We start from the raw sequence: 14148 nt of genomic DNA on the forward strand, positions 1-14148 counted from the left end.
AGGGCACCAATAGTGGAATCACGGCGTCTCGCATTGTGTGAGGACATGAGGAGAATACGGTGGCCCTAGTGGCTTCTTGGGGAGCATTGTGCCTCCACGCCGCTCCAACGGAGACGTACTTGCTCTCAAAGGGAAGGAACTTCGATAACACATCCTCGTCTCCACCGACTCCACTCTTGGTTATCTCTCACCTTTACTTGTGCAAACTTATATTGTGTTGTATCCCTTGCTTGTTTGTGTGCTTGTTGTTGTTGCATCATATAGGTTGTTCACCTAGTTGCACATCTAGACAACCTACTTTGATGCTAAGTTTAATTTGGTCAAGAAAAGCTAAAAATTGTTAGTTGCCTATTCACCCCCTCTAGTCAACCATATCGATCCTTTCAGCTGGTTTTGTCGTAGTCCATCGGATCAGAGGGGTGGGGATCAGAAGTGGAGTGGACAGAGACAAGAGTGAAGTGGAGTTCGGATTGACTAGTATCCAGGGTTTTCCGGATGTGGGGATATTTGCGGGGTCGGGGTGGGCCGGGCTGACGTGGCGGACGCGTCCGGGCACCCTCATATCCGCCCCATATTTTGGGTTGGATATGAGGGGTGCCAGTCAGCTCGAGCGTTTGAGGCCCGTTTGAGGTCCCGTCAGGGTCAAATTTTCATGACTAGACAGGCCGCCAGGGCGTTTGAGACCGGTTTGGAGTGCCCGACTGTAGATGCTCTAAGGGACCCCGCCACAACCTGTTATTGGGTTTATAATGTTTGTTTTCTGTCGAGTGAATCTTATCATGTAATTAATAGAGGTCACACATGCCATAATAAGTTGCCCTCAACATTGTGTTCTTCAGATATTTCCATTCAACCCTATCATTTGTTTTTGGACTCTAATAAGTGCCACACGTGTGGCACAAATGCGTGGCAACTCTGAACATTTTGATGGCAAGTTTAGTGACGCGGGGATGCGGGGATGACAACTTTAGTTGTCAAGCATGGCAACTTTTTTTTGGATGACAAGTTTCAGTTATTTTTTGGGTTTGTTTTTTATTTTCGAATGACAACTTTAGTTGTAAAAAACGTCAGGGCCGGAGCGCGTCATGCCACACATGTGACACTTATTATTTGGGTGTTTTATCGTATCAAGCTTCATTACCATATAGGTTCTTTTAGATAATCCATATAGCTTTTCTCACATGCTCCTCGAGAGAAAAGGGCTAAAAATGAGCAGGGCCTTTTGGTGACCGAGCTCCATGGAGCCTTTTTTTTAAAAAAATTCAAAATTCAAACTTCCTGGATTCAAAAAAGTCTGAAGAAAATATGTAAGTATACAAGGAAAAATGTATGCGTGCGCAAAAATTCAAGATGCAGTATCTTGAAATGCGACCTGTACAAAAGAGATAAAATTCTGGACTTTGAGGATGAATAGGATCATGTGTTAAAAAGGCCCAAATTTGTTTTTTTACAACCTTCGTTTCAATGTATTTTGTTCTGAAAATTTAAACAGATGCACATTATGCCTCCATGCATATCTGTATTTTTTTCAGTATTTTTGAAATGTAAAAATAGGAATTCTGATTATTTTTTAGATTAAATAGGAATTCTGATGAATTTTGAAATCAGAAAATGGATAGCACAGGCCCGCTGGCCCACTGGCCGATAGCCCGATACCTATCCCTGCCTTTGATCCCGGTGCCAAACCGCCAAAAAATACTCCTACTACTACTCTCACCTCACCCACTGTCCCACTCTCATCGCACGCCCTCGAACTCGGTGCGCAATAATGCTATGGCGGCATCTTCCTCCCGTCCCAACCCCAACCGTGCGGTGGCTTCCAAACGACGCCTCCGTCACCGCTTCGCCGTCGCCATCACCCGAGACTAACAAGCCACCAGCCGCCCCCCACCCCGCACATGCACTCGTCTGCTCCCACTTCGCCTCCTCGCTCCCACACACCCCAGTCTGTCTCCACTCCAGCCCACGCCACAGCCGTAACCACCGCTGAGCGCTGACTCCACCACCGCTCTTCCATGGCGGCTGCCGACGACGATGGCCAGATCGACGACGACGAGTTCTACGAGTACAACCCGCACCCCTACGGCGGCGGCTACGACATCTCCGCCACCTACGGCGCCCCGCTCCCGCCCTCCACCTCCACCTGCTACCCCATCTCCTCCCCCGCCGGTGCCCCCGCGCGCTCATCTCCACGTCCACCTGCGCCCGCGCCTGTTCCTGCTCCCGCCACGCCGCAGCCGGCACCAGCTTCGCCCGCGAAGCCCCGGCCGGTCCCATCGCCAGAGCCGGCGAGGACACCGCCCTTTTCGCCGGTTCCGGTGCCAGTGCCGGTGCCTGTGCCGGTGCCGGTCGCGGAGCCGTTCTACTGGCCCAAGCCGCACGACTACGGGGACGCGCCCCGGTGGCCGCTGGTGTACCCCACGCCGGAGGTGTTCCGGCGCTGGCCGTACCTGGCGGCGGGGTCGCATTGCTGCCACTCGCGGGGCGGGCCGCGCGACTACTGGAGGCAGTGCATGCGCGGGCTGGACTTCCTCTTCGGCCACGCCGACGGGTACGGGGAGCGGCGGATCGGGACCGACTGCCACGGGGTCCCCGTGTACGCCAACAAGAAGGGGGGAGTGGAGGACGCCGTGGTCGTCGAGGTGCCGCCGCCGGCAATTGGGAATGTGCAGTGGCACGACGCCGGTGAGGTGCCGGCAATTGGGAATGGGCAGTGGCACGACCACGCCGAGGTGCCGTCAACTGGGAATGTGCAGTGGCACGACCACGGCGAGGTGCGTGGGAATGTGCAGTGGCACGACCACGGCGAGGTGCATGGGAATGTGCAGTGGCACGACGCTGGCCAGGCGCACGATCAGAGCAATGTGAGGAAATACACCGCATCATTCTTCAGTTTATCATGCTTTAGTATACTCACTTGGCATACTATTACTAATATTTATCTTCCTTTGTCAGTATTATATTGACCAATTCCTTCATTGTTTTGTACTCGGAGACAGTGGCTATCTTCATACCACAATGCAAAAGAGGATACGTATGCATATGCCCATTCTACCTATGGCTCATATGACACATCCTACGAACAGTCTTACAGTGTTGATGTTGTTCCGGATGAACCTACCTGGTTTCCCAATCAGAGCTACCAGGATGTTTACAGAGAGGAGGAACCTCAGTGTCAGGTATTTGTATTTCTCACTTCTGAATTATCTAAGTGTCAGTCACTCAACTGACTAGTGAGCAGTGAGTGACTAGTTGTCAGCCTGTACATTTTGCGCAATAATTTGCTATGTTTAAATTAATAACTTCGTCGTGTTGGTATGTTTTAATGTTTGTTTGATCTGTCAGTCAATGGGTTCGCCATAGGAGCACCAGTGTTGTATAAGTACCATCAGCATATTGACTTGCTCTGCCCAATGATTAATTTGACCTTTATAAAGAGCAACATTAGACTAGAAATCCAAAACGAATCAACGAGTTGTATGTCTGAAAGATGCTTCAGTAACTAGAGTAGACAATCCTGATTCACCACTTCCCTTTTTCAGAACATCCATGATTCATTACTTATTATACTTGCACCTGGACCTGTCCCTGCTTGTTATATTCACATCTAAACCCCATCTCAGTTTCACACAAGCGTCCTGTTATGGTGCAGAGAGTACTATTTCAGCTCAACCTATATATTGCTACAATCAACTTTAGTGAACGGACACTCTGAAGTTGTGCTACTATTTGTTTGTTTAATGTGGCCATATGTACTGTTTGTTTAATCTTTCACCGAATGAGGTAGCAACAGGCACATCAGTGTTGTCTAACTACACCTGCATATATATTTGCTCTGCCTGAATGCCTGATTGACTAATCTTATCATTGGAGGATCATTAGACAAGTCACACAAAACAAATCAAGAAGATTTTTTATATGTTTGAGAGAGATGCTCCAGTAACTACAGTAGGCTATCCGTTCCATGATTAGTTACTGATGACTTACACCCTATCCTGCTTGACTGCTTGTTATCTTCACATCTGAACCCCATCTCAATTTCAATACAGGAGGTTTTGCCCAGTTATGGCATAGAAAGTACATTTTCATCTCAACCTATTTATTGCTACAATCAGCACACTGGTGAACAACCACTGCATGTTCAGGTTGAGCCTCCGGAAACATTTTATTCTCACAAGCTGGAGTACCACGAGGTTTGTTAGCCATCAATGTCATTTACTTAGTGCTTTCAGTTTTGTGTTGATACATTAGTAGTTGCTATACATGTATTTGCTTATCCAGGCTGACTACATTTGTCTCCGTGAAAATGTAATATGTTTCTCTATATTCTCATAATTGCTAACTACATAATATTTTGATCCTTATACAGAATTTCTCAACATATACCAACCATATTGATAATTCGGAGATATCGACACAGTCATGTGAGATACAGCCCTATGCATATGTACCTGACAGCCCAGTTGAAGCTTATCAACCTTCTTGGTCGATGAATTTGGGATACTATCAGGACTCTGCAGAAGAGGTGACTCCTCAGTATGATAATGTAAGATGTACTCCTGTCACATTTGAGATGCTACTGATACAACACTAATATAAGATCCTGTTTGTTTATAAAACTGTCAATTGGACAGATTATTGACTGATTGTTCAGAGTACAGCTAATATATATTTTCTTCATTAACTCGTTGTTTTGACTAGCAGCATGCTTTCGAATCTGGTGAATATGGAGGCATGGCAAGCATATTCTCGTCTTCCTCCTATCCTCAGCAAGTAGAAGTTTATGAGCAGTCTTATGGTGATGAGTATGTCTCCTTACAACAAAATTTCCTGAGCAACTGGAATGCTTTTTCTGAAGATACCTCTGAAATCACTAAATCAGTAAGCATAAGAGCTTGTTATTGAATTTTTTTGTCAGTGGTATAGATCAAATTGCAATGCTGGACACTTCCATTTTTCTGCGACATATTTTTCCCTGTGAACTGAATGTGCCGGCATATGCTTATTTTCTAGCAAAGCGATCCTTATGTACGAGAACCTATTGTTGGAAGCAAACTCCCAGCCATATTGCCTACTGTTGTTATTGCTATTGTATCTCTTTGGGCAACTATAGAATCGTAGAATTCAAATAGAGAATTCAGATTTTCCCCTATCCCTTTACGCAGTAGAGTTTTCTTTAATGTAAATAGCGTTAGTTGTTTAATAATTGTAGCTTGATTTTCTGTCTGTGACTAGCAAACAGTTGAGATAACTTAGTTTATGTCATTTTAACAATTTAACAAGTCATGTAGTTTCTTGTGCTTTGCCAGGATTTTTTTGTAGGTTTGCAACTGAAAAAAGAGTAGTTTTTTATGGTTAAAACTTGTGTGTGGAGCAAAATAGCTTACCGTATTTAACCTGCAGGTTGATGATTGCAACCATCTGAATGGCTCCTTCTGGCCCTTTGGAGAATACTCAACATATACTGTATAGTCTATAATGTTGTAATTTCAGTTTAGTATCAAAATATCATATACTCCCTGCGTCCCGAAATAACTGTTGTAATTTCACTTCAGGATCACATGTATGGACATTTTGATTTAATTTATTTGGCCAAATGTAAGTAGTAAATAGCGTCATAGGAGAAGTGTAAGTAGTAAGTTGTTTTTGCACGATATTGTGTACTACCAAATATGTGTTAGTTATGCATAAATGCAAGGTAATAACCGCATTGCTGATCCTAGTTGCATTTACTTATATAGTTGTTGTTTTTCATTTTGTGTTATGTATTTGATCATGATATTTATACATTTTTCCTTGCAAAGACCTACTGTGTGCCGGAACCATTTACGGTAAGCCACCTTTGTGAACTCTTGAGGTTTGTAACACTTATGTAAGAAATAACATATGTATAGAAATATATGTATGTTATTTTCCATACATATAAAAGAAATATATTATGAAAAAACCTAACATTTTTTTAGAAGAAAAGGGCTCTTGCCCCAGTTCCATTTCATAGAAATGAAACCACATAGTAGATTTGTTACAGCTCGCGGGAGAGGATTGATACATCCTTCCGGCATTTTTTCAGAAAAGTTCACTCCACCTAAACTCTTTTTGCGGAAAAACTTCCAATCTATTCATCTTCAATCATGGCAGTACAACGAATACCAGAAATAAAAATTACATCTAGATTCGTAGACCACCTAGCGACGACTACAAGCATCGAAGCGAGCCGAAGGCGCGCCGCCGTCATCGCCCCTCCATCGTCGGAGCCGGGCACAACTTGTTGCAGTAGACAGTCGGGAAGTCGTCGTGCTAAGGCCCCATAGGACCAGCACCCCAGAACAGCAACCGCCGCCGATGAAAAATAACGTAGATCGGAAGGACCTAAACCGAAGACACACGAACGTAGACGAACAACGACAAGATCCGAGCAAATCCACCAAAGATAGATCTGCCGGAGACACACCTCCACACGCCCACCAACAATGCTAGACGCACCGCCGGAACGGGGGCTAGGCGGGGAGACCTTTATTCCATCTTCAGGTAGCCACCGCCGTCTCGCCTTCCTGAGTAGGACACAAACCCTAACATGATTGAAAAAAATGACTAAAAACAAAGCCCTCCCGCCGGCCCTTGGCAGGATCCACCGCGCCTCCATGGCCCTAGGGCCACCGGAGACGAGGCGGGCCTGCGCCGGCACCGACGAGAGGCACGAACCCTAACTTTCTTTTTTGGAGGAGGAGGAGGAGGCGGTGAAGGAGGGCTCACTCACTGCGAAACTGAAACATAGATCTAAACTCATAGTTCTTCCTCCCTCACTTCCCTCATATAAGGTCTCTACGATCACCCTTCCAACAATAAACCGCTGAACACGCCAGTCCATCCTTCCGCCTTCTTCTTCATCAAGAACTGCATCCACAGCTTCTTCTTCCTCAACCTGGCTCTGGCCAGATCAGCAGAGGAGGTCGCATGGCCGTCTCCCACAGTGAAGAGATGAGCCTCTCCACGCGATCTCTTGCAGCCTCTTTGCATAAAATCTTCCATTGATCGTAGAAGCCTGCAATTTTCCTCAGAATTACCTGCACACCCATCAAGGGGACTTTGTTAAAACACATGTCATTCCTACTTCTCCAGATAGCCCAGAGAGTAGCTGAAATAAGCATACTTTCAGTTTACAGGGTTTTGTGTTTCTCCCGCATCTTAGTTATATTATCTAATGTAGGTTGGAGCAGACATCCTGAAATGTTATGAATATTCCTCCACACCTCAGTAGCAATAGCACATTCAAAGAACATGTGATTACTATTCTCATATTCAGAGCAAAACATGCAAGAAAGATCATCTAAATGTTGTCTCTTGCTCAGATTACTCCTAACCAACAGCTTATTATGAGCCAGTAACCACAAAAAGATATGAATATTAGGAGGAACCTGAAGCTGCCATATTTTTGGGATATGGACAGGACAGACCCCTCTAACATTAACCATAGATCTAACAAAGTAACTCCCATTAGATTCAAACTTCCAAGTAATGGCATCTTCTTCATCATTCAGAACGATAGCTTGTGCAATGCTAATTAAGTCAAACCAGAGGTGTAGTAGTCTATTGTCTACACACCTTCTGAAGGTGATTTTAAGATTAGCACCATCCCAAAGGTCAGCAATAGGTTGGTTATGTTCATTAGCAATAGTGTAAAGCTCCCAGAATTGGATGGCTAAGCTACAAGATCCAAACCAATGATCTTCCCAGAACTTAACTCTCTTTCAATTGCCAACCTTCCATTGATATCCCATCTTGGTTGCTTTGGCAGCCCATAGGACCCCTTTCCAGAAAGGAGAGGAGGAGTTGCTATCAGGACAAGAGAAAATATTTGGGTCCTTAGTTCTATATTTAGCATCCATAATTTTCTTCCACATCTTCTGGTCTCCCTTTTGATATTTATCAATCCAGGCTGCTAGAAGGCTTAGATTCATATCAACAATATTAGGTATGCCCAAACCCCCATATTGCTTCTTTTGAGTCAACAACCCCCAGCTAGCCAAATGATATTTATGATGGCCCTCATAGTTGTCCCAAAAACAATGTGCCATCTAAGAGTTAATCAAGTTTATAGCCCACTTGGGAAATTTTATCATACTCATCAGATAGGCAGGAATACTAGCCAAACAAGACTGAACTAAAATTAATTTTTTCTCATATCCTAGTAATCTCCCTCTCCAACCAGCAGCTTTTTTTAAGACCTTATCAACCACAGGTTGCAGGTCTTCTCTTTTTAACTTGGAGTGGTGGAGGGGGAAACCTAGGTATTTAAGAGGAAAGGAACTCAAGCCACAAGATAAAGCTTGAGCAACACTGTGGGCTTCCTCTTCACTAACATTAATAGGAACAAGGTCACACTTATGGAAATTAATCCTCAGCCCTGACATTTGTTCAAAACAAGCCAGTAACCATTTCAGTTTTTTTGCAGAATTAATATTGTTTTCTAGGAACAAAAGGGTATCGTCTGCATATTGCAGACTGATTACACCCCGAGGGAAAATGTTAGTCATTAAGCCAGACAACATATTATCCCTAGCTGCTTTATTAAGCATTCTGCTGAACACATCAACCACCAAGTTAAAAAGCATGGGTGATGCAGGGTCCCCTTGCCTAACCCCTTTAAAAGTTTCAAAGAGATCACTATTACATGTTGGGGAACGTAGCAGAAATTCAAAATTTTCTACGCATCACCAAGATCAATCTATAGAGAGACTAGCAACGAGGGGAAGAGGAGTGCATCTACATACCCTTGTAGATCGCTAAGCGGAAGCGTTACAAGAACGCGAATGAAGGAGTCGTACTCGTAGCGATTCAGATCGCGATTAATTCCGATCTAAGCGCCGAACAACGACGCCTCCGCGTTCAACACACGTGCAGTCCGCTGACGTCTCCCATGCCTTGATCCAGCAAGGAGAGAGGGAGAGGTTGGGGACGACTCCGTCCAGCAGCAGCACAACGGCGTGGTGGTGATGGAAGAGTGTGGCACTCCAGCAGGGCTTCGCCAAGCACTGCGAGAGACGAGGAGGGAGAGGGGTAGGGCTGCGCCAGGGAGAGGAAAACTCATGTCCTTGGCAGCCCAAAAAACCCCACTATATATAGGGGAAGGGGAGAGGGGGCCGGCCCCCTCCAGTTCCCATCTAGAGGGGAGGGGCGGCGGCCAGGAGGGGGAGACTTGCCCCCCAAGCAAGGTGGAGGCGCCCCCTCCCCTAGGGTTTTCAACCCTAGGTGCCTTGGGCCCTGGTGGGGGGGGGGGCGCACCAGCCCACCTGGGGCTGGTCCCCTCCCACACTTGGCCCACGCAGCCCTCTGGGGCCAGTGGCCCCACCTGGTGGACCCCCGGGACCCTCCCGGTGGTCCCGGTACGTTACGGATAGCACCCGAAACTTTTCAGGTAACCAAAACAGGATTTCCCATATATAAATCTTTACCTCCGGACCATTCTGGAACTCCTTGTGATGTCCGAGATCTCATCCGGGACTCCGAACAACATTCGGTAACCACATACAAACTTCCTTTATAACCCTAGCGTCATTGAACCTTAAGTGTGTAGACCCTACGGGTTCGGGAACCATGCAGACATGACCGAGACAACTCTCCGGCCAATAACCAACAGTGGGATCTGGATACCCATGTTGGCTCCCACATGTTCCACGATGATCTCATTGAATGAACCACGATGTCAAGGATTCAATCAATCCCGTATACAATTCCCTTTGTCTAGCAGTATAGTACTTGCCCGAGATTCGATCGTCGGTATCCCGATACCTTGTTCAATCTCGTTACCGGCAAGTCTCTTTACTCGTCGGTATCCCGATACCTCTCCGTCACACGGAGTGACAAATCCCAGTCTCAATTCGTGCCAACCCAATAGTCACTTTCGGAGATACCCGTAGTGCACCTTTATAGCCACCCAGTTACGTTGTGACGTTTGGTACACCCAAAGCATTCCTACGGTATCCAGGAGTTTCACAATCTCATGGTCTAAGGAAAATATACTTGACATTTAGAAAAGCTTTTAGCATACGAACTACACGATCTTGTGCTAGGCTTAGGATTGGGTCTTGTCCATCACATCATTCTCCTAATGATGTGATCCCATTATCAACGACATCCAATGTCCATGATCAGGAAACCGTAACCATCTATTGATCAACGAGCTAGTCAACTAGAGGCTTACTAGGGACATGGTGTTGTCTATGTATCCACACATGCATCTGAGTTTCCTATCAATACAGTTCTAGCATGGATAATAAACAATTATCATAAACAAGGAAATATAATAATAACCATTTTATTATTGCCTCTAGGGCATATTTCCAACAGTCTCCCACTTGCACTAGAGTCAATAATCTAGTTCACATCACTATGTGATTGTAATGAATCAATGCCCATGGGGTTTGATCATATCTCGCTTGTGAGAGAGGTTATTAGTCAACGGATCTGAACCTTTCAGATCCGTGTGTGCTTTGCAAATCTCTATGTCATCTCCTAGATGTATCTACCACACTCTATTAGGAGCTATTCCAAATAACTGTTCTACTATACGAATCCGGTTTACTACTCAGAATAATCCGGATTAGTGTCAAAGTTTGCATCAGCGTAACCCTTTACGACAAACTCTTTTACCACCTCCATAATCGAGAAAATTCCTTAGTCCACTAGTTACTAAGGATAAGTTTGACCATTGTCTTGTGATCCATTCCTGGACCTCTCTTGTACCCCTTGACTAACTCATGGCAAGGCACACTTCGGGTGCGGTACACAACATAGCATACTGTAGAGCCTACGTCTAAAGCATAGGGGATGACCTTCGTCCTTTCTCTCTCTTCTACCGTGGTCACGTCTTGAGTCTTACTCAATACTCACACCTTATGACACAGCCAAGAACTCCTTCTCTGTCGATCTATTTTGAACTCCTTCAAAATCTTGTCATGGTATGTATTCATTTGAAAGTACTATTAAGCGTTTTTGATCTATCCTTATAGATCTTGATGCTCAATGTTCAAGTAGCTTAATCCAGGTTTTTTATTGAAAAACACCTTTCAAACAACCCTATATGCTTTCCAGAAATTCTACATCATTTCCAATCAGCAATATGTCAACAACATATACTCATCAGAAATGCTATAGTGCTCCCACTTACTTCTTTGGAAATACAAGTTTCTCATAAACTTTGTATAAACCCAAAATCTTTGATCATCTCGTCAAAGCCTATATTCCAACTCCGAGATGCTTACTCCAGTCCTTAGAAGGATTGCTGGAGCTTTGCATACTTGTTAGCATCTTTCAAGATTGTCAAAACCTTCTGGTTGTATCACATACAAGTGTTCCTCAAGAATATCGTTGAGGAAACAATGTTTTGACATCATATCTGCAAGATTTCATAAATCATGCAATAACTGCTAATATAATTCCAACAGACTCTTAGCATCGCTACGAGTGAGAAAGTCTCATCGTAGTCAACTCCTTGAACTTGTCGGAAAACATCTTAATGACAAGTCGAGCTTTCTTAATGGTGATACTTACCATCATTGTCCGTCTTCCTTTTAAAATCCATCTGTACCCAACAGCCTTACGACCATCAAGTAGTTCTTCCAAAGTCTATACTTTGTTTTCATACATGGATCCTCTCTCGGATTTTTATGGCCTCTAGCCATTTGTCGGAATCTGGGCCCACCATCGCTTCTCCATAGCTCGTAGGTTCATTGTTGTCTAGCAACATGACCTTCAAGACATGATTACTGTACCACTCTGAAGTAGTACGCATCCTTGTCACCCTACGAGGTTCGGCAGTGACTTGATCCGAAGCTTCATGATCACTATCACAAGCTTCTACTTCAATTGGTGTAGGAGCCATAGGAACAACTTCTTGTGCCCTACTACACACTAGTTGAAGTGATGGTTTAATAACCTCATCAAGTCTCTGCCATCCTCCCACTCAATTCTTTCGAAAGAAACTTATCCTCGAGAAAGGACCCGATTCTAGAAACAATCCCTTTTGCTTCCGGATCTGAGACAGGAAGTATACCCAACTATTTTGGGTGTCCTATGAAGATGTATTTATCCACTTTGGGTTTGAGCTTATCAGGATGAAACTTTTTCACATAAGCGTCGCAGCCCCAAACTTTCAAGAAACGACAGCTTAGGTTTCTCTAAACCATAGTTCATACGGTGTCATCTCAACGGAATTACGTGGTGCCCTATTTAAAGTGAATGCGGTTGTCTCTAATGCCTAACCATGAACAATAGTGGTAATTCGATAAGAGACATCATGGTATGCACCATATCCAATAGGGTGCAGCTATGATGTTCGGACACACCATCACACTATGGTGTTCCAGGCGGTGTTAGTTGTGAAACAATTTCCACAATGTCTCAATTGTATACCAAACTCATAACTCAGATATTCATCTCTATGATCGTATCATAGACATTTTATCCTCTTGTCACGAAGATCTTCAACTTCACTCTGAAATTACTTGAACCTTTCAATAATTCAGACTTGTGTTTTATCAAGTAAATATACTCAACATCTACTCAAATCATCTGTGAAGTAAGAACATAACGATATCCACTGCATGCCTCAGCACTCATTGGACTGCACACATCAAAATGTGTTACTTCCAACAAGTTGCTTTCTTGTTCCATCTTACTGAAAACGAGGCTTTTCAGTCATCTTGCCCATGTGGTATGATTTGCATGTCTCAAGTGATTCAAAATCAAGTGAGTCCAAATGATCCATCTGCATGGAGTTTCTTCATGCGTACATACCAATAGACATGGTTCGCATGTCTCAAACTTTTCAAAAACGAGTGAGTCCAAAGATCCATCAACATGGAACTTCTTCATGCGTTTTATACCAATATGACTTACATGGCAGTGCCACAAGTAGGTGCTACTATCATTACTATCTTATATCTTTTGGCATGAACATGTGTATCACTACGATCGAGATTCAATAAACCATTCATTTTAGGTGCAAGACAATTGAAGGTATTATTCAAATAAACAGAGTTACCATTATTCCCCTTAAATGAATAACCGTATTGAGATAGACATAATCCAATCATGTCTATGCTCAACGCAAACACCAAATAATAATTATTTAGGTTTAACACCGATCCCGATGGTAGAGGGAGCGTGCGATGTTTGATCACATCAACCTTGGAAATACTTCCAACACATATCGTCACCTTGCCTTTAGCTAGTCTCCGTTTATTCTGTAGCCTTTTTATTTCGAGTTACTAACACTTAGCAACCGAACCGGTATCTATTACCATGGTGCTACTAGGAGTACTAGTAAAGTACACATTTAATACTATGTATATCCAATATACTTCTGTCAACCTTGCCAGCCTTCTCATCTACCAAGTATCTAGGGTAGTTCTGCTTCAGTGATCGTCCCCTCATATTACAGAAGCACTTAGTCTCGGGGTTGGGTTCAACCTTGGGTTTCTTCACTAGAGCAGCAGCTGATTTGCCGTTTCATGAAGTATCCCTTCTTGCCCTTGCCCTTCTTGAAACTAGTGGTTTCACAAACCATCAACAATTGATGCTCCTTCTTGATTTATACTTTCGCAGTGTCGAACATCGCGAATAGCTCAAGGATCATCATATATATCCCTGTTATGTTATAGTTCATCATGAAGCTCTAGTAGCTTGGTGGCAATGTCTTTGGAGAAACAACACTATCTCATCTGGAAGATTAACTCCCACTCGATTCAAGTGATTGTTGTACCCAGACAATCTGAGTACAAGCTCAACGGTTGAGCTTTTCTCCCTTAGTTTGCAGGTTTAGAAAATCATCGGAGGTCTTATACCTCTTGACGTGGGCACGAGCCTGAAATCCCAATTTCAGCTCTTGGAACATCTCATATGTTCTGCGACATTTCAAGAATGTCTTCGGTGCCTCAATTCTAAACCATTTAACATTACCCATTGAACTATCACGTAGTCATCAAAACGTGTATGCAGATGTTCGCAACATCCACAAACGGCGTTCGAGGTTCAGCACACCGAGCGGTGCATTAAGGACATAAGCCTTCTACGCAGCAATGAGGACAATCCTCAGTTTACAGACCCAGTCCGCATAATTTCTACTATCAACTTTCAACTAAATTTTCT

At 44.1% G+C, this 14148-nt stretch overlaps 1 protein-coding gene across 4 annotated transcripts; it reads left to right on the forward strand.

The window, feature by feature from the left end:
• The first annotated feature begins 1746 nt into the window (after positions 1-1746).
• LOC123043657 (uncharacterized) lies at positions 1747-5710 on the forward strand. Of its 4 annotated transcripts, none has more exons than XM_044466176.1 (6): positions 1747-2864; positions 3000-3179; positions 4050-4193; positions 4370-4546; positions 4702-4805; positions 5404-5710. In XM_044466176.1, exons 1-6 carry the CDS (start codon positions 2016-2018, stop codon positions 5423-5425), a joined length of 1476 nt encoding a protein of 491 aa, XP_044322111.1. In that variant the 5' UTR covers positions 1747-2015; the 3' UTR covers positions 5426-5710. The 4 variants fall into 4 exon arrangements, with proteins under 4 accessions (XP_044322111.1, XP_044322109.1, XP_044322112.1 ...); XM_044466174.1 differs by having other exon boundaries at positions 1749-2864; positions 4702-4881; XM_044466177.1 differs by having other exon boundaries at positions 1749-2864; positions 4705-4805.
• The last annotated feature ends 8438 nt before the right edge of the window (positions 5711-14148 follow it).

Source organism: Triticum aestivum, chromosome 2B (assembly GCF_018294505.1).
Source record: "Triticum aestivum cultivar Chinese Spring chromosome 2B, IWGSC CS RefSeq v2.1, whole genome shotgun sequence".
In the NCBI taxonomy this organism is placed as follows: domain Eukaryota; kingdom Viridiplantae; phylum Streptophyta; class Magnoliopsida; order Poales; family Poaceae; genus Triticum; species Triticum aestivum.